General features: G+C 55.6%; 2 protein-coding genes across 3 annotated transcripts in view; one reads left to right on the top strand and one right to left on the bottom strand.

Annotated features, from left to right (window-relative positions):
• TIPE1 (TNF alpha induced protein 8 like 1) overlaps positions 1-4,721 on the top strand; it is an 18,940-nt gene extending 14,219 nt beyond the window's left edge. The window contains exon 2 of the mRNA XM_022556979.2: positions 597-4,721. Coding sequence (XP_022412687.1) covers positions 602-1,162 — 561 coding nt within the window. The 5' untranslated portion in view covers positions 597-601 and the 3' untranslated portion in view covers positions 1,163-4,721. The remainder of the gene's footprint in view (positions 1-596) is intronic.
• MYDGF (myeloid derived growth factor) lies at positions 2,005-18,509 on the bottom strand. Of its 2 annotated transcripts, XM_022556980.3 has the most exons (6): positions 17,345-17,559; positions 15,938-15,988; positions 9,105-9,166; positions 7,657-7,738; positions 6,406-6,478; positions 2,005-5,013 (listed from the first exon to the last, which is right to left on the bottom strand). In XM_022556980.3, exons 1-6 carry the CDS (start codon positions 17,522-17,524, stop codon positions 4,934-4,936), a joined length of 528 nt encoding a protein of 175 aa, XP_022412688.1. In that variant the 5' UTR covers positions 17,525-17,559; the 3' UTR covers positions 2,005-4,933. The 2 variants fall into 2 exon arrangements, with proteins under 2 accessions (XP_022412688.1, XP_022412689.1); XM_022556981.2 differs by lacking the exons at positions 2,005-5,013; positions 6,406-6,478; positions 7,657-7,738; positions 9,105-9,166 and adding an exon at positions 9,173-12,808 and having other exon boundaries at positions 17,345-18,509.

Here is an 18,509-nt window from a genome sequence, read left to right as displayed (position 1 = left end):
TGTAATAAACCATAACAGAAGGCCCTGCCCAGATTTCAACATTACACATTAATTCCTTTGACTTTTTTTAGAAACAAATTCCCTTAGGGTCCCTTGGGTCATCATCTCTTCAGTGTGAATGCTATTTTTTAAACGAGCTTTTCCTAAAAATAGATTTTGCTATTTTTTTCCACAAGTTTCTGCCGTTCTGTGCTCCTGCTACTTGGAATTTCCCTCCTCTAGGCCTTGGAGCATGGGGATCTTCCCGCCTGGGATGCCCTCCCCATTTTCTCACCTGTCTCTTCCTCCAGGAGGTCAGCCTCGGCCCTCTTGATCTGCTGGGGTTCCTGTGCTATGTGGGCTCTTGCAGCTTCCCGGATGGTAGCACTTGCTGTGTTCCCGGGGGCTCGCTGGTCGGCTCTGTACACCCAGTGCTGGCACACACAGTAGGTCTGTGGAATGGGCACGCAGGCTCCCCTGGAGATAGGCTGGTGGCGTGTGCCCATTTCCCGGACTGGGAAGACGGTGGTCGCCAACGTTAGCGGCCCGCCCAGGCAAGCCCCTGGCAGCCGGGCCGTGCGGGCTGACGGCGGGTCTGTGTCCCCACCCCCGCGCAGGGCGGATGGACACCTTCAGCACCAAGAGCCTGGCCCTCCAGGCCCAGAAGAAGCTCCTGAGCAAGATGGCATCCAGGGCGGTGGCGGCCGCGTTCATCGACGACACCAGCAGCGAGGTGCTGGACGAGCTGTACCGCGCCACCAAGGAGTTCACCCGCAGCCGCAAGGAGGCCCAGAAGGTGGTCAAGAACCTGGTCAAAGTGGCCGTGAAGCTGGGTGTCCTGCTGCGCAGCGGGCAGCTGGGCGGCGAGGAGCTGGCGCGGCTGCAGCGCTTCCGGCAGCAGGCCCGCCGCCTGGCCATGACCGCCGTCAGCTTCCACCAGGTGGACTTCACCTTCGACCGGCGCGTCCTGGCCGCCGCCCTGCTCGAGTGCCGGGACCTGCTGCACCAGGCGGCGGGCGCGCACCTGACCGCCAAGTCCCACGGCCGCATCAACCACGTGTTCGGCCACTTGGCTGACTGCGACTTCCTCGCCGCGCTCTACGGCCCGGCTGAGCCCTACCGCTCCCACCTGCGCAGGATCTGCGAGGGTCTCACCCGGCTGCTGGACGAGGAGAGCATATGACCTCCGACCTGACCTCCGACCTCCTCGTTCCGGCTTCCCGCTGGGGGCGGGGCTTGCGGGGGGTTTTTTAACCTCTTTTCTCCCAGTCTGACTCTGGCCAAAATCTCCCCGCCCAACACACACACACGCACACACTCGCGCGCGCACACACGCACACACACACGCGCGCGCGCGCCCGCCTCTGCAGCTCTAAGGACCCAGGTCACCTCTCCTCCTCCGGCCCAGTCTCCGTGGGGAGAGGAACTCAGCGTGGAGCCCGGCACGGCCTGCCTGCGCCAGCTGCCTCCCGGGGCACCTGGAGACCACTGCCTGCTCCGGCGCACCGTCTGCACAATAACCCTTGAGCCACCGGTCTGAACCCCTCAGATCACTTGGTGTCTCTGACAGCTGGCGGCTTCCCACTTCATAATGTTGCCTGGGCTTTTGCATTCCTGCAGAGAGGATCATGGGGAACCAGGAGAAAGGGAGTGTTACACAGTGAGCTGTTCCCCCGCCCCAAGTTCCTCGAAGTCCCAAGCCCCAGGGCCTCTGAATATGACCTTATTTAGAAATAGGGTGATTGCAGATGTAATTAGTTGAGTTCATACTGGAGCGGGGGTGGCTAATCCACTCTGAGTGGTGTGCTTATGAGAAGGGGACATTTGGACACAGACTCAGAGGACAATGCTATATGAAGGTGGTGGTAGAGACTGGGGGGATGTGTCTGAACGACAAGGAACACCAAGGACTGCCAGCCACCCCCAGAAGCTGGGAGAGAGCCTGGAACAGCCCTCAGAGGGAACCAGCCCCGCTGACCCCTTGATCTCAGGCCTCCAGAGGTGAGAGCGAACAAGCTTCTGTTGTTTCAGCCTCCCAGGCTGGGGTACTTTGTTCCGCAGACCAGGAAATGGGCCCTGGGAGCCACGCGAGGGCCGCGGTGGGTGCAGGTGTGTCAGTGAGGACGCCTCCTCCGTCTGGTTGGCATCGTGGCCCAGACTCCCACATGGGAGAGGAACGGAGTGTGCCCCCCATGCAGGGTGTCAGGGGAAAGCTGTCTGAGATGCGTGCATGTTTTTAAATGATGATTTCATATTTGGAAAACAAACAATTGTTTTTATAAGACAGGCCTCAGAAACAAAGCTCAACAACTCTTGGCTTTGGCAACGCTGGTGCGGCGATTCTTAACTTGGGGCGTGGATGGACACGTTGGGGTGTGGGAGCGTTATTTGTGATTTGTCAGAAGTGGGCATGGGTTTTAAAAGAATGTGAAACCCGGCTGCAGGTCTGGCCATGTCAGGGCCGGGAAGGTTATTTTGGGCACTCAGTGGGGAGGGGGGGAACGATGTCTATTTTTGCAGAACCTGGTTTAGGGCAAAGACTGCAAACAGGAGGCCTGCAGGCCTTATTAGGCAAGAAGATGGGTTTGCTTAGCCCCATCCTCTGTTTGAGACATTTGGAATTAGTTGCCAACACTTAAAACCAAGGAAATAGCACGTCCCGATCTTGATCTTGTCGGTTCTCTAGAAAACGCGCCCGCACTGCCCAATGGTGAAGCTGCATTGAGGTTGCCCGTCTTTGTTTTGCCACAGTCCCCACCACTCCCTTTTGCCTCTCCACAGCATGAGGGGCTGGCTGATAGATTAGGACCCCAGATTCAGGGCAGCGTTTCTCTGTTTGGTTTCTGCTGCTCTGAAAAAGTCAAAGGCTTTCACTCAGGAGCCAGCTGTTCCTACCTCTGCCCTCCACTTCCAAGGCAAACTTTCCCTCTTATCTTGGGTCAAAAGACATCTTCAAATGAACAGTCGTGCATTTTGATTACGCTGAGAAGCCCCACACGAAATCCTTTGCCCTCTGCTCTGCAGGCATATATCCATGTGATAAGGCTTTGTACCTGTCTGGACTCTTTTCATACACTTGAGATTTAATTTTAAAAAACCAAAGAGCGCTACAAAACTCTGTAAATAAAAGCATCTGACAGTTTGCTCTCACCCGCCTAGGGTTTTTGCGTTTTGAATCAAGGTTGCACATAAACGTCACACACCCGCAGCCTGTTGGCAGGCTTGATTCCCGCTGCGTTGGATGACAGACTAGCAGACTAGCAGAGGTGGCAGAGCTTGGCTTCTGCAGCCCAGACAGGGCTCAGTCCAGCTCCTCATAATGACCAAAGGTCCTGGGGCCGGGTGGCTTCGCTCACCAGAAAGCTCCATAAAGGCACACGCACACATCACATGGAGTAAAGGGGAAGCTTCTCTGTGTCCAGAGGTGCCCTGCTGTGTCCCAGCACATTGCACCTACCGCTCTGCATCCCTGCTGGCGCCCAGTACTTGGAAGTGGTAAGTGACTCCAGGCTGACCATAGAAGAATCAATATCCCTCTCAGCCAGGGTCTGGCCCTCACACACCTCGGGGCCCAGGGTGCACCATCGTCTCTGCCTGTGTCCAGCTGCCTGGTTTTTGCAGGAGGCCCTGGGCAATCATCTCCTGGGCCCTGTTGAGAACTGCAGGTCGTCGTGCTCGGTGGAGCGAGCCTCCCGGAGGACGTGTGTGCCTCCAGAGCTGCTCACGAGGTGTGGTGCAGATCATGTGTGCTTGACCACTGAGGCTGCTGGTGCCCCGCCCCTGCCCCGAGTACCGTGGGCCCAAGGTCCCCCTCAGTGATTCTGGGAACAGCTGTTCATCTTGCTTGCGCCTCTCTCTGGAGCCATTCCTACATCAGCACCGCTGAGGCCCCGGGGCAGGTGGGGTCACAGCAGCACCGGGCTCCTGGGTGGCATGAGGGAGGGCCAGGTGAGTGACAGGAACAGAGAGACCTCAGTCGCCCCAACGTGGTGATTCTGATCATCAAGGACCCACTTCATGGCCACATGGTTTCTTTCCTCACAGTCAGAGGTCAGGGTGACAGTCCAGTGGGGGTCAGACTCCCAGGCCCTGCTGTTGGGAGACCAGGCTCCCCTGAGTGGCTGAGGCCTTTGGGGATATCGTTTATTTATTTTGGTTTGCTTGCAGGTTTTTGTTTCTTTTTTAAAGTCACCGAGCTGCAATCCGACCTCAAAAAAAAGTAAGCAGAGCCAACCACAGGATGCAGAAGAGCAGGTCTGCCCTGGAGCGCTCACCCTCTGCTGGGCGTGGCCCCATGGGCTCGGCAAGGTCCAGCTGCCTCGGGACCCGCACGTCTGCGCCTGCAGAAAAGTCCCTGTGCCCAGGGTGATGCAGCTAACCCGTCTCCAGCAGCGAAGGGAAGTAGGGGCCCCCAGCCCCACGTGCCCAGCCAGGTGGGCACCAGTGCCAGATGCCAAGACTGTGTGGTTACTTTTTAATTGTCTTATTTATTTAAATATGAAAGAACATTTCACTTCTGCCCAGTTAGTCTGAAAGTTGGTCCCCTGGGGGATGACAAGAAAACAGCTGGCTTAGGGTCAGAGAGCAGCAGGACGGCTCCCCCCAGGAGCATCCTGAAGCCTGGCCTGATCCAGGGGAGACGTTGCTGGCTTCAGAAAAGCTGTGACCCCCGTGAGCCCCACCTTGTGCCCTGACGCCTCTTCTGATAAGAAGAGCAGTGGGTCTCAGAGCCACACTCCTTGTGGGGAGGGGAAGGTGGGAGCCAGGAGAGTCCTGGCCCTCCGGACTCTGCCCTGGCGCCTCAGCTGCCCTGCAAAGCCCTCTCAACGGGGCAACATCAGCCTGGGCAGAAAATTAACAGCCCCCACCCCCCAAGAAAACCAGTACTGGGCCCTCATGGGGCCCAGCTCCTTCAGCGGAGATGAGGAAAAGCCACCCTCAAAGGGACTCCTGGTCACAGCTCACTGCGTGTCGCCTTGGCCACGATCACCAGCTTGGACAGCTCAGCCTTGAAGGCCCCGGGCCTGTGGGACACTGCAAAAGAAGAAACCCTTGGTCAGCCCTCGCCTGTGCAAATCCTCCGGGTCCTGAGCCGGGTGCGGGCAACGATGGGAGCAGTCTCCGAGTGGACTCCACAGGGAAAGGCCGCTGGCCCTGTATGTCTTACGGGTGAGGGATAGGAGAAAGGCGGGGAGGCTGTGGGCCTGTCCTGAGGGCAGTGGGAGGCCATGGGAGATGTCGACATGGGAAGAGCCGTGGTCATTTTTGCCACACTGAGAATGGCCGGGGTTTGGAGGTTTGCACTGGCAAACGTGTCTGACGCTCTTCGGGCAGGGTCAGGGAACCTGGCCGCCCCCTGCTCTGCACACCCAGCCTGCCCCCCACTCCCTGTCCATCCTCACCATCTATGCTCCCTGGAGCTCAGGGTCTGCAGCAACACAATCCCCTCTGTCCTTGATCTCCACTATAAACGGGCCCCTGCCCCCACCCGGAGGACCTGCGGGCAGGTCGGGCCTCCTTCCAGGCCCTCCTAAAAGCCCTGCTCATGCCACCCACTCCCCTCCCCTCCCCTCCCCTTTGGTGCCTGGTGACGTCCACGGCCACATGGGTTCCTCACCTCATCTCTCCCCCGTCCTTCAGGACCCTCGGGGCCCCCCGACTCGGCTCAGCCCCGTGTTCACTGTCTCACTCACTCATCCCCCCTTGCTCTCGCACCCTGAGCCCCAACTCGGGTGCCTACCGCCCCTCTTTCTGCTCGGCATCTGGCCTGCATGGCTACAGCTGAATGGGGTCAGAGGCCAGGGAGTCTCGGGGCCCCAGGAGGTGACCCCTGCCTCCCGTGTCATGCATGCACAAGGTCCCGACTGTGCTGCTGGAAGCTGTCACGGAGCCCAGGACGGCCAGGCTGTGTAGGTGTCAGACCCCGCGGCCCCCTGCTCCCTGGCCTCCTGTGGAGCTGAGTGTCCCAGGATGCAGCTCTCCGAGAACAGACTCTCATGCTCTCCGTTCTCTGCTAGGGATCGGGCAAGTGTGCCTGCCGCCCGTGAGCGAAGGGTGGTTTCTACACTTTCAAATAGCTTTAAGGAAAATCAAAGGAAAAATGGCGTCCTGTGATATGGGAAAGTGATATGACATTCACAGTTCAGTGTTCACGAAATAAAGTTTTATTAGAAGGCAGCCACCCCCATTCACTGACTAGTGGCTTATGGCTGACTTTGCCTTACGGGGTCTGGGTCGAGTTGTTTCCAAGGGGGACCCAAAGCCGAAAATATTTACTAGGTGGCCCTTTGCGGAAGCCGTTTAGGGATGGCAGCCTCCTCTCACCACAGGGCCCCTGGATCGCCCTCTAGCGGGGGTCTTGTCCCCTCTCTCACCCCCTCCCTGCTTGAGAACCTAGATTCCAGCTCCACAAACCCCTCTACGCACCTGCTGTTTTGGTCACTTCAAATTCCTCGTTTTTCAGGGGCACATCGCTCTCTCTTTCAAAAGCAGCTTTCGACTGAAAGGGAACAAGTGGAAACTTTTCTAATGGGGAAGGAACACGGCTCGCTTTGCTTTGCAGAGCAGCAGAGACTAAAGCTGCATGCTTCTGCTGAAGAGCCGCGAGATGCTTTTTGAAGCACATAAAAGAGAATCCAGCAGAAGCAGTGGGTTAATCCACTTAAGAGATTGTCAACTAGCTTAAAACTTCATGCCTTCCCTGCAAATCGAAGGGAATTTTTTTTTTTAGTTAATTTATGGAAATGATACTAGCATGGCAGTCTCTTCTTGCATGTAATTTTTAAACAGCAGAATTGTGTCTTTTTCAAATCAGTAAAAATAATAGAGTTTCAAAGTAAGAAGGGACCCCAGAGAGCGATTAGTTAAGTCTGATGGACAGACAGTCTGATGTGTCATTGGAGCGGCCACAGTCCCCGTTATACAATCAGACCCTTGCTGGGGTTGCTGGGAGGGAATTTTGTAGATGTGACAGAGGCTCATCCTGAGCTGACTTTAAGTAAAAGAGATTATCCTCGGGGACCTGGGCGGGCCTGATTCAATCAGGGGGAGGGCCTTCAGGGCAGAGCTGAGGCTTCCCTGGAGGAAACCCCCAAAGCCAGACTCGCACAGTGGAAGCCGATTCCTGGCAGTGAATCTCTTAATGCCTGTCTCCTACTGGTTCTGCTTCTGGGACTGATAAGGTGATTTTCACACTGTTTCTGACCCAGATGAAGAAGCAGGGGTGGGCTCTGCAGAGTGGCTGGGCTCTGGAGGGGCCGTGGGGGTCAGGAGCGCAGCAGAAGGTGCTGGCTGGCCTGTGAACCACAGGTCACTGGAGCCAAGGGGCGTGGGGCCCTCCCGACGCCAATGAGCCGCCCACCTGCCCCCTGGGCCAACTTCCGCCCTCGCTGCCCCTGTCCCAGGGCTGAGCCCCCTTGCCCCCGACTTCCTGTTGGCTTTGCCAGCAGGGGGCACTGGTGGGAGGCCGGCGGGCCTTACAAGAGGGAGGCCAGGTGTCTCTGGGGGTCAGCCGGGTTCCCCTCTGGGCACCGTAACCCCGGCCCCCCGCGCCACGAGGCCTCCCTCTAAGGGCTTGGTGTCCATCTCCTCACTCCCCCCCGCACCCCCCCGGGGTCTCCAAGTTGCAGTCCATGGTGGCCCAGCCAGGCGGCCACCCCATGTGCAGGTGACACTCACGTAGGCCATGCCGTACTCGATCTCAGCACCCCGCACCTCCACCTTGAACTGCGTAAAGTACAAGTAGGACTTGCCCTGGGGCCTGCGAAGAAAGGTTGGGCGACAGGGTCAGCCCAGGGCTGTGTGCCCCCCCTCCCCGCTCTCCAAGATGGGATCTGCTGCCAGGCATTTCTGGGAAGGACAGATGGGGCGCCCTCAATGTGATCCACTCTTTTCTCTTTGCCAGGATGCTCTTCTGGCTCGTTGATGGACAAGCCTCTTTCCCCTTCTGGGTAGGAGCTGTTCTAGAACGGGGCCTCTCGCATCCGCTCACAGAACACTTCTCATCCAGTGGACAACATCCCAGGTGTGCACTAGGGGTGAGGCCGGGCCACATCCCGGGGGTGAGAAGTATGGGGGTTAACTAGGAACGGCAGGGTGTCTGGGGCTGAGCGTGTCCTTGGGGGGCCGCTGGGTGGTCAGCTAAGAGGCTGCGGGCTGAGGACCCTGCTTTGGGCCAGTGCGGCCTGGGTCTGTGCCCAGGTGGAGGGCTGGTGCTCACAAGCCTGTGTGAGACGGTGGTCTACTGGCGGGGGGATGCAGCCCTGATTACTAACCTGTAATTAGGGAGTCCCCCACCCCAGCTCCTTGCCTCTGGGATGCTTCTCTCTGAGGCTGGGAAGGGGCACAGACAGGGTCTCCCCTCTCAGCGGGGATGATGGTAGCGTGTTGAGGACGCAGGGCTTCTGCCCCCACGAGAAGCTCCCCAACAATACTTGGTACGTTTTAGCCTGCGGTTTGTAACGCATTGAGCAGCAGACGGGGATTCTGCGCCAACGCCTGCAAGCGTCTTCTTTAACTAAATGTCACTGTCGCTGCTCTCTGTGTCCCACTTCTTGATCCGTCCCCTATGTTGACCCCGGTCCCATGAGGGTGAGAACTCGGCTGGGACTTCTACGTCAGGCGCGTGGCAAATGCTTGAGAAATCTGTTCTGCTCGGGCGACACATTCCAGGCCTGAGGCCCAGGGGAGAAGGGCCAGGAACTGGTGAAGCTCCATTACCCTCCTCCCCGTCAGAGGGCCCAGCACCCCGTTCTCGGGCTCATGGAGCTGGGCTCCAGGAAGTGGGATTATGAAAAGGGTGGGCACAGCGGGAGATGAAACCCTTGAGCAAGGAGTGAAACTGAGGTGACCATGAAGGGGGTGGCATCTGGGGAGCCTGGCCCCACTCCCGGGGCTGCAGCCGCTGCCTAGACGCCACCTCCCAGTCCCCCCCACCCCGCCCCCTTAGGGCCTCAGTGTCAACGTGCTTCCCCGGGAGGCCCTCCTTGCCCTCAAGTCCCACACAGGACGGCACCCCCTCTCCTGCCTGCGACCCTCCAGGGGCGCAGGACACCGTCAGTATGGGTACCGCCCAGAACGAAGGTGTCTCGTCCGGGAGGAGCTCCCACCACCGGACCCTCGCTCACCTCCAGATGGTGCAGGTGAAGTGCTGCTGGTCTTCGCTGGTCCCCAGACTCATCTGCCACTTCTGGGGAGAGAGGACAGGCAGGTCAGTCCGGGACACACGGCCTCGCATCATTGTATGTCTGTCCAAGCCCACGGCACACACCACACCAGGAGTGAACCCTGATGGCAACTCTGGACTTGGGGTGATGACGTGTCCGTGTAGGTTCATCAACGACCGTCACAAACGTCCCACTCTGGTGGGCGATGGTTGGGGGGCAGGGGTATACAGGAAAGCTCTGTGCCTTCCGCTCCATTTTGGTGTAAAAAATAAAGTCTACTGGGAAAGATAAAAACAAAAATAAAAGAAGGAAAGACAATACACCCATGCTTGCTTGCATAAGCATAGAGCCGTCCTCAGAGAAGATGCAAGATTTTAATAACCCCGGTTACATGTAGGACGTGGGTGGGAACTGGGCCGACAGAAGGCGCTGGAGAGCTTTTTATGTTTTTTTCTTTTTGAATGACGTGCGTTAGCTTTTTTATTTTTTTGGCCACACGGCATGCCGGATCTTAGCTCCCCAACCAGGGATCGAACCCATGCCCCCTACAGTGGAAACGTGGAGTCCTAACCACTGGACCGCCAGGGAAGTCCCTGTGTTAGCTTTTTAAAAAAATTAAATTAAAAAAAAAATCTTAAATGGTTCCAAAACACACCGCTACCAGTTTATTCTCATTTTCAGGGCCTCTGAAAACCCGGCCAAACGCAAGGTCTGGTGACCTGCGGCGTTTTTGCATTTTGCTAGGAAAATGAGAGTGTCCCATCCTCTCCTGAGAGTAAAGGTGGAATCCAATTGCTGATCATCTGGTTAAATGCCAGAGCATTTCCATTAATAGAAACAAGGCCATTTGTATGTTAATTATAATGTGAGTAAACGGTGACTTGGAAGTCTTTTGCCTGCAGCATGAAGGTAGAAGCCAATTACTCAGGTAGGGCAGGCATGGCAAGGGGACCTGCCCAACACATTTATTTTCCATTTAAAAACTCCTGCCTACGGCTCCAGGCCTCTGAGCGCCCGGAAACAGTTTTACGCTGTGAAATGTATCTGGGATGGTTTTCCATAGCTCTTAAAAGATTCATGAAAATGAGGCTTCTTTGTTTTTTAAAAAAATATTTATTTATTTGGCTGTGCCGGGTCTTAGTTGTGGCATGCGGGATCTAGTTCCCTGACCAGGGATCGGACCTGGGCCCCCTGGCATTGGGAGCTTGAAGTCTTAACCACTGGTCCACCAGGGAAGTCCTGAGGCAAACATTTAAACTTTTTTTTTTTTAAATTATGAAAGCAAACAAAATTTAAACCAAGAGCTTCTTAGCAATAGGGTCAATATCCCTCTGAGTGGTCTTGTTATATGAACTTGACCTTGGTCTCGAGGCCGCAGGCCGGGGTGGGCAGTAGGTGCCCTTAGTAAGGCTCAGGTTTTGGCATCAGACACTCACACGACGGTGTGTTTTGGGGCAGCCTGTTCAGCCCGACCCTCTGTGACCTTCTCTGGGAGGCTAGGGGGCTCAGGATCTAAGTGGCTGGGTGAAATCGAGGACAGGTAATTGGTAACCGCTATTATTTTTTATTAGGAGACAAGTAACAGATGGTGAAATGGACCCATTTCAGTGTCTGTTCTATGAGTTTTGACAAATGCACACACTGTGTATCCACCGCCCAATCAAGATACAGATCAGTTCCATCTTCCCAGTTATCTCTCCTCCATCCCTCTGGAGTCAACCCCTTCCTGCAAATTCCCGGTAACCACTGATCTGCTCTGTCCCCATAGTTGTGCCTTTGCAAAATGCCACCTGAGTGGAATCACACAGGACATGGTCTCCTGCGCCGGTCAGTCTCACTCAGCCTAACGCATATCAGATTCACCCATGTGGCTACACGTATATCAATAATTCACTTGCCTTTAACAGCTTTATTGAGAAACAGTTTACATAACATACAATATGGGGCTTCCCTGGTGGCGCAGTGGTTGAGAATCCTCCTGCCAATGCAGGGGACGTGGGTTCGAACCCTGGTCTGGGAAGATTCCACGTGCTGCGGAGCAACTAAGCCCGCGTGCCACAACTACTGAGCCCGCGCGCCTAGAGCCTGTGCTCCAGCACAATGAGAAGCCTGCACACAGCAATGAAGAGTAGGCCCCGCCTGCCGCAACGAGAAAGCCCGCGCGCAGCAATGAAGACCCAATGCAGCCAAAAATACATAAATAAATTTACATTAAAAAATAAAACATGTATAGACGATATGCTCTTTTAAAGTGCGTGCTTCAATGCTACCTAGTATATTCAGAGCTGTGCAACCATCGCCTATACCTAATTCTCATCACCCCCCAAAGAAGTCCCATCCCCATGAGCAGGCACACCCCCATCTCCTCCCCTAGCCCAACCACCACGAACCCACTCTCTGTGTCTGTGGATCTGCCTGTTCTGGATGTTTCCCATCCATGGAATCACACACTGTGTGTCCTTCCGTGTCTGGCTTCTCTCACTGAGCACCGTGTTCTCAGGGCCCATCCACATGGTAGCGAGTGTCAGTGCTTCACCCCTTTTCATGGCTGACTGATGTTCCCGTGTGTGAAGGGACCACACTGTGTTTATCCATCATCAGCTGGGGGACACTTGGGTTGCTTCCACTTGTTGGCTATTATGAATCAGGCTGCTATGAACATTCACGTACAAGCTTTGTGTGGACATAAGTTTTCATTTCTAATGGGGAGATACCGAGGAGTGGAAGCATGGGGTCGTATGTTTAACTTGATAAGAAAGGGCCAGTCTTCCCAAGTGGCCGCATTCCCGGCAACCTTGGACGAGCTCTCTGGCCGCTCAGGATGCTGGCCGGCACTGAGATCATGAATAACGCCGTGCCTGCTGTCACCCGGCACCAGCCGGCCTCTCAGGTGACCCTCTGGAGAAACGAACCACTGTCAAAGCAGCCTGGCCTCCCACTCTCCCCAGGCCCAGCCTGCATCCCGGGCCCCCTGGGAGCCCAGACCACAGACCCGTTTCCCCTCTGTTGACGATGGCTCTAGAGAAGTGCCACTTGGGCCTCTGGGGCTTCCGTTCCAGCTGCTCCGAGGGGCATCTTGGCAGGGCCCCCAAGTGTGGCCAAGCGGATCCCGGAGAACATCTTGGACGGCCCCTGCATGTTTGCTGAGAATCCGGCCGGCTGTTCGCTCCTAAGCAGGCGGCAGGCCAGCAGCCAGAGAGCCCGTGGGTCGCACCGTTGGGTTCACGCAGCTCTGCAGTCAGCCCGTGGTGTCTGACGATCACAGTTCTAGGCTGGTGCTGCTGGAACAAGTGGGTGCTGGACGTGTCTGCTGGGCTCTTAGGTGTTTCCTTGAGGATGAATCAATCCCCTCATCCGAAACGGCAGAATCAAGCCTGATGCTGGTTTTAGAATTTGTGACCCAGCCACCTTTCCAAGAGTGAGCCTAGCTCTCTCCCCCTACGCTGCAGTGGACTGTCCATCCCAAGGGTCCCGTTAGGGAGGCGCGGGCGTTCTTTTCTGAGCTGCTGGTGACGCGGGGCATGTCTTGGCTCAGGGCGGCAGTCAGGGGCCTGCGCCTTGGGGACCTTGGTCACGTCCCAGCTGGGGGAGCCAGGGCAGTCTTCAGTCTCTGAGCCACCGTGTCCTCGTGTGTGAGGTGGGGATAAGGACAGCCTCCTGGGGTTCTGAAGAGGAAACGAGACGTGTATCTGTCTCAGCACATTGCAGGCCGCCCGACAAACACCAAGGCGATGGAGCTATCACAATTTTATTGTATAACGAATTGATCATCTACACAACAAAGGAGGCAGGGAAAGGGCTGACTGGGGGAGGAAGGCGCTTTGGGAAGGATCTGGAGCTCGTGGCAGGGCACGGCTGGACCAAGGGGCCTGGACCAAGGGAGAGTGTTCCACCACTTGTCACCATCCCATAATGGAGTGGACCACCTGGAGAAGCAGCAAGGCCTGGAGGTGGCCAAGGAAGGGGCGGATGATCGCAGGATGCCTGCTGTCCTGGAGGCAGGCGGAAGGGCGGCGATGCTCCCCAGCAGAGCTGCCACCCCCTGGTGACACCGCTGGGAAGGGTGTCACCAGGCGTTTGCTACATTTTGTTAAAATACTGTTGCTGGGGGACTTCCCTGGCGGTCCAGTGGTTAGGACTCCGCGCTTCCAATGCCGGGGGCGCCGGTTCAATCCCTGGTCGGGGAACTAAGGTCCCACATGCTACGTGGTGTGGCCAAAAAAATAAATAAATGACATAAAATACTGTTGCTCGGAATCATTTACTTTTACTTACAAACTGGAAATATGCAAAATAAGGAGTGCATTTCATGTCACTCTTGCCCAGTGGTTTTCACTTTTGTCCCCCAGTGCACACTGGGTGGGGCGGCTGCTGGTATCGAGTGGGTGGGGGCCAGGGAGGCTGCCCAGGACAGCCCCCCACAGAGAGCAACCCCGCCTCTAAAGTCAGCAGTGCCCGGTGGAGCGGGCGGACTCGCTCTCACCCTTTTTTGTTTTTTTGTTTTTGGTTTTGGCCGCACTGCCCAGCTTGCAGGATCTTAGTTCCCTGACCAGGGATCGAAACTGGGGCCACGGCAGTGAGAGCACCGAGTCCTAACCACTGGACCCACGGAATTCCCGCTCTTGCCCATTTTAATGTGCTGCCCTAAGTGAGGGAGTGGGGGGGGCAGAGATGTACTCAGAACCAGGATGCTGGGAGGGGCAGGCAAACATGGAGCGGTCCCCAGGCAGCCTCCATCTCTGGGACTGTCCGTTATTAGGGGACACAGTGCCATAGACTATTCTGAAAGGACAGTAGTGTTCCCTACAGTCTGAGGGTTGGGGAGGAAAGCACAATTTACGGGTACAAAAGATGCTTTACACTGACTTTCACAGTGACAATTAATTCTTCCTTTTCAATTATCTTTCCTTCTTTCTAACAATCACGAGGAGAAAGTCTGTTTTGTGTCTCTTCTCAAACACGTGTGCTGCCCTCCCTTCAGACAGAACCAAGTGGCGGTGTCTAGCCAGAATTTAACAACAGTATTTTATCCTCAGAGTATTTATCTGTAATGGTGCATTACTGGCTGTAACAGTAATCTATTGCTGTGTGTATTCGTTTCCTGGGGCTGCTGGAACAAATCACCACAAATTTGGTAGCTTACAGCTGAAATCTGTTCTCTCACAGTCTAGAGGCCAGCAGTCCAAAAAAAAGGTGTGGGCAGGGCCATGTTCCCTCTGGAGGCCCCAGGGGAGAATCCTTCCTACATCTTCCAGTTTCTGGTGGCTCCAGGTGTCCCTTGGCTTGTGGCCACATCACTCCACCTCTGCCTCCATCTTCACATGGCCTTTTCCTCTGTGTGTCTTCTTTTTATCAAATCTCCCATGTGTGTCTCTTATAAGGATGTGTGCCACTGGATTTAGGGCTCACCCGGGTAATCCAGGATAATCTGTTCATCTCAAGATCTTTAACTTAATTATATCTATAAAGACTTTTTCTTAAGTGTCACAGGTTCAAGGCATTAGGATGTGGACATATCTTTATGGGGGGGGGGCTCATTCAACTCACTACACTGTGTGACAAATTACCACAAATTCAGTAGCATTAAAAGCTGTGCCGGACTTCCCCGGTGGCGCAGTGGTTAAGAACCCGCCTGCCAATGCAGGGGACAAGGGTTCGAGCCCTGGTCCGGGAAGATCCAACATGCCGCGGAGCAACTCAGCCTGTGTGTCACAACTACTGAGCCTGCGCTCTAGAGCCCGCGAGCCACAACTACTGAGCCCACGTGCCACAACTACTGAAGGCTGCGCGCCTAGAGCCCGTGCTCCTCAACAAGAGAAGCCACTGCAATGAGAAACCCACGTACCGCAACGAAGAGTAGTCCCCGCCCACCGCAACTAGAGAAAGCCCACGCGCAGCAACAAAGACCTGACGCGGCCAAAAATAAATATAAATAAATAAATAAATAAAAAGCAATACCCATTCATTAGCTCACAATTCTGTAGGTTAGAAGTCCGGGCGTGGTGGGGCTGGGTTCTTTGCTCAGTCTCATAAGCTAACATCAAAGTGTCAGCCAGATTGCGTTCCCACCTGGAGCTCTGGGTCCTCTTCCATCTCATGTGGTTGCAGCAGAATTCATTCCTTGCAGTTGGAGGACTGAAGCCCTCATTTCCTTGCTGCCAGCTAGGGGCCGCTCTCAGCTCCTGGAGGCCACGCCCTCCCTCCCACGTGGTCCCTCAAAGCCGGCTGTGGTGCACTACATCCTTCTCGTGCTTCGAATCTCTCTTACCTCCTCTTCTGCCTCCAGCTGGAGAAAACAGCCAGCAAGGAACTAGGGACCTCAGTTTCACACCAAAAGGGACCGAATTCTGCTAACAACTGGAATGTGTCTGGACGAGGGTTCTCCCCAGAGCCTGCTGGTGAACACCCAGCCCAGCTGACACCTTGATTGTCGCTTTGTGAAGCATCCAGCTGAGCTGACCAGGACTTCTGACCTCCAGACCCGTGGGATAATAAATGGGTGTTGTTTTAAGCTGCTCAGTCTGTGATAATTTGTTACTCAGCACAGAAAATGAACAGAATACCCTAATAGAGACTCATGGGAATGGCAGAGTCACGTCTCACATCCCTCCTTCTGTCCAGACGTTTGTTCACTCCGTGGAATTATGAATGGAATCTGCCGTCATTATGTAACTTAAGCACTGTCTTTTATTGGTTAGGTAAGAATAGTCTGATGTCCAGTGTCCCCTAGAGAGCATCTCTGTATGACAATGGATATTGTCGTACTAAACCACGTAGAATTTTGAACAACTCACCTCATTGGTCCCTCCTTGAGATGCGTAGGTGAACACACAGGTATATTTGTCCTAGAGAATGGAAGGAAAAAAGAGTCTCGGTAGGAGATAATCGTTAGTGCTTGAAGTACAGGGTCTCAGGATGTCCTTCTGAGATCCAGAATCAAGAGGATCCTGCTTTTGAGTATCTGCACTCAGAGAAAGGAGGTGGAGCCAGATCCCTCTGGCCGATGTCCCTGGAGGCCAGCCCTGCAATGCCTTCCAGTGTCTGCAGATCTGGAATTCCCGCACCTGTCTCCTTACTTGGGAGATTCTGGGTAAGGACAGACAACCCAGATGGCTTCTGGGGGATGAAGACCAGGAAGGGGGAGGTCACACCCACCTCCAGCACCCACCCATCTAGGAACATGAACTTTGGAAGGAGGGGCACCTAGGGGCCCATCTCTGCTCCGCTGTGGACCTTGGACAAGTGCAAAACTTTCTGAGCCTCTGTTTCTTCATCCATAACATAGGCCTCACATAAAGAATTTGGCAGGCTTCCCTGGTGGCGCAGTGGTTGAGACTCCGCCTGCCGATGCAGGGGACACGGGTTCGTGCCCCGGTCCGGGAAGATCCCACATGCCGCAGAGCGTTTGGGCCCGTGAGCCATGGCCGCTGAGCCTGCGCGTCCGGAGCCTGTGCTCCGCAACGGGTGAGGCCACAACAGTGAGAGGCCCGCGTACCGCAAAAAAAAAAAAAAAAAAGAATTTGGCACAATATCCTTTGGTTATAAGGAAGTACTCAACAAATAGTGATGATTGATATCGTTGTTACAGGCAGGGAAAAGGAGACTGGGAGAGGAAGTGACTTCTCCAATAAGCTAGGGACGGGCTAGACTAGACCCAGGCCTGTTACCTCCAGGTAAGGAGGGCCTGGCCCCACATTTCAATGAAAAAGACGGGGGTACCTTGTGCAATGGAAGGAAAGAGCAACGCCTGTCCACTTCCTCCCTGGTCAGAGCTACAGCGGGACGACCTTCTGCAGGCCCTGGAGGCATATGCCCATCAGCCTCCAGCTCCCCTCTCCCCATCTCTGGGCCCGTCCTGCCCTCCAACAGCGAGGGAGTTACCTGGGTCTGGGGGATAAGGCTGCTTGGGCACGCTGGTCATGAGACAGGAATTAGAGACGAGGCTAGTGACCCAGCCTTCCCAAAGCCGCCAGCCCCCAGGAGCCCCGCCTCCCTTCTTAGTTCTGTCAGGCCTCGCTACCAAGTCCCGCCCTCCATCCTCAGGCCCTACCCCCGCCGGTCCGCGACCCCTCAGGCCCCGCCCCCTCCGGTCCGTTTCCCCCCATCCCCCCAGACCCCGCCCCGCCGGTCCGCGCCCCCTCCCCAGGCCCTGCCTACGCCTGCACCATTGCTCAAGTCCCCGGGGTGGCTGAGGCACATACCCCAGGGCCCACGTTCTGGGAGAAGGAGTGCACCACGCCGCCGGGCCGCACGTCAAAGGCCACCGTCGTGGGCTCAGACACCGCACGTGCCGGCCTCAGCGCCACAGCCACCAGGAGCAGCGCGGCCCACAAGCTCATGGCGCCGCCGCCGCCATTCCTTCTTCTGCTGGGCGCCGCCATCTTGGGATCTGGTTCGCTGGGCAGGGACGACGGACGGAGCGCGGCGAGGGACAAGTAGGGCGTCAGCCGGAGGCCCCGTCGGCGTCGACACGACCACGTGATCCGGAGCGCCCCGCCCCTCCGGCCCGGGCCGCCATCTTGGGGCGGGGCTTGGAAGTACAGAGAGGGTACTGGGGTGCGTGAAATTGGAACAGGTTCCTTGGTTTAGGGTCCATTCGTCCCTCACTAGGCAAGGGATTGACCCTTCAGTTCCAACAGTTCGTACATGTACAAGGAGTGAAGTAAATAAAAGACCACCACTAATATTCAGATTAATACATGTAGGCAGAATGAAGGAAATGACAGATCACCGTTGAGCAAACACCTCATGATTGTTACAGCCGAGATCCGTGGATCGCTGCTTAAAACTGGTGGGGGAAACGTACTGTGAGAAACAGGATATTTGCGTTGTCTCAAAGTATTTCCCCCCCAAGATACATATTAGTTACAAAGGGAAAGTAATAATTTTACAGTAGTGACACGATCTTTAGCCTAGTGATCAAGTCAACGTCGCTAAAAATGAGACAGTGACACCATGGAGCCGCCAACGGGATGCAGAGAAGGACATTCTCAGTGGCACCTCTGTGGAATTCCTGTCCAAAATGGACGACCTCAGTTTAATCAAAGCAAATACCAAATGAACCCAAGTTGAGAGACATTCAACCAGGATAACTGGCAGTACTCTTTAAAAGTGTCAGGAAAGGGCTTCCCTGGTGGCGCAGTGGTTGAGAGTCCGCCTGCCGATGCGGGGGACACGGGTTCGTGCCCCGGTCTCGGAAGATCCCACATGCCGCGGAGCGGCTGGGCCCGTGAGCCATGGCCGCTGAGCCTGCGCGTCCGGAGCCTGTGCTCCGCAACGGGTGAGGCCACAACAGTGAGAGGCCCGCGTACCGCAAAAAGAAAAAAGTGTCAGGAAAGACAAAGACTGTGGAACCATCACAGAGTG

The sequence above is a fragment of the Delphinapterus leucas genome, unplaced genomic scaffold (assembly GCF_059928025.1).
Source record: "Delphinapterus leucas isolate spDelLeu-1000000601 "Yukka" unplaced genomic scaffold, BTC_Dleu_Yukka2 spDelLeu_asBTCV2_sq25, whole genome shotgun sequence".
NCBI classification, from domain to species: Eukaryota; Metazoa; Chordata; class Mammalia; order Artiodactyla; family Monodontidae; genus Delphinapterus; species Delphinapterus leucas.
The sequence above is the reverse complement of the archived record's forward strand: the minus strand, read 5'-3'. Positions and strand labels throughout refer to the sequence as shown.

What these genes read in the sequence shown, in the direction of transcription:
- MYDGF (XM_022556980.3), bottom strand. Translation starts at nt 17,524, where the DNA reads ATGGCGGCGCCCAGCAGAAGAAGGAATGGCGGCGGCGGCGCCATGAGC. An exon ending in CCCAGAACGTGGGCCCTGGG is followed by an intron (nt 15,989 to 17,344) that starts GTATGTGCCTCA and finishes TCCATTCTCTAG; the next exon opens with GACAAATATACCTGTGTGTT. An exon ending in TGAAGTGACCAAAACAGCAG is followed by an intron (nt 5,014 to 6,405) that starts GTGCGTAGAGGG and finishes CTTCTTTTGCAG; the next exon opens with TGTCCCACAGGCCCGGGGCC.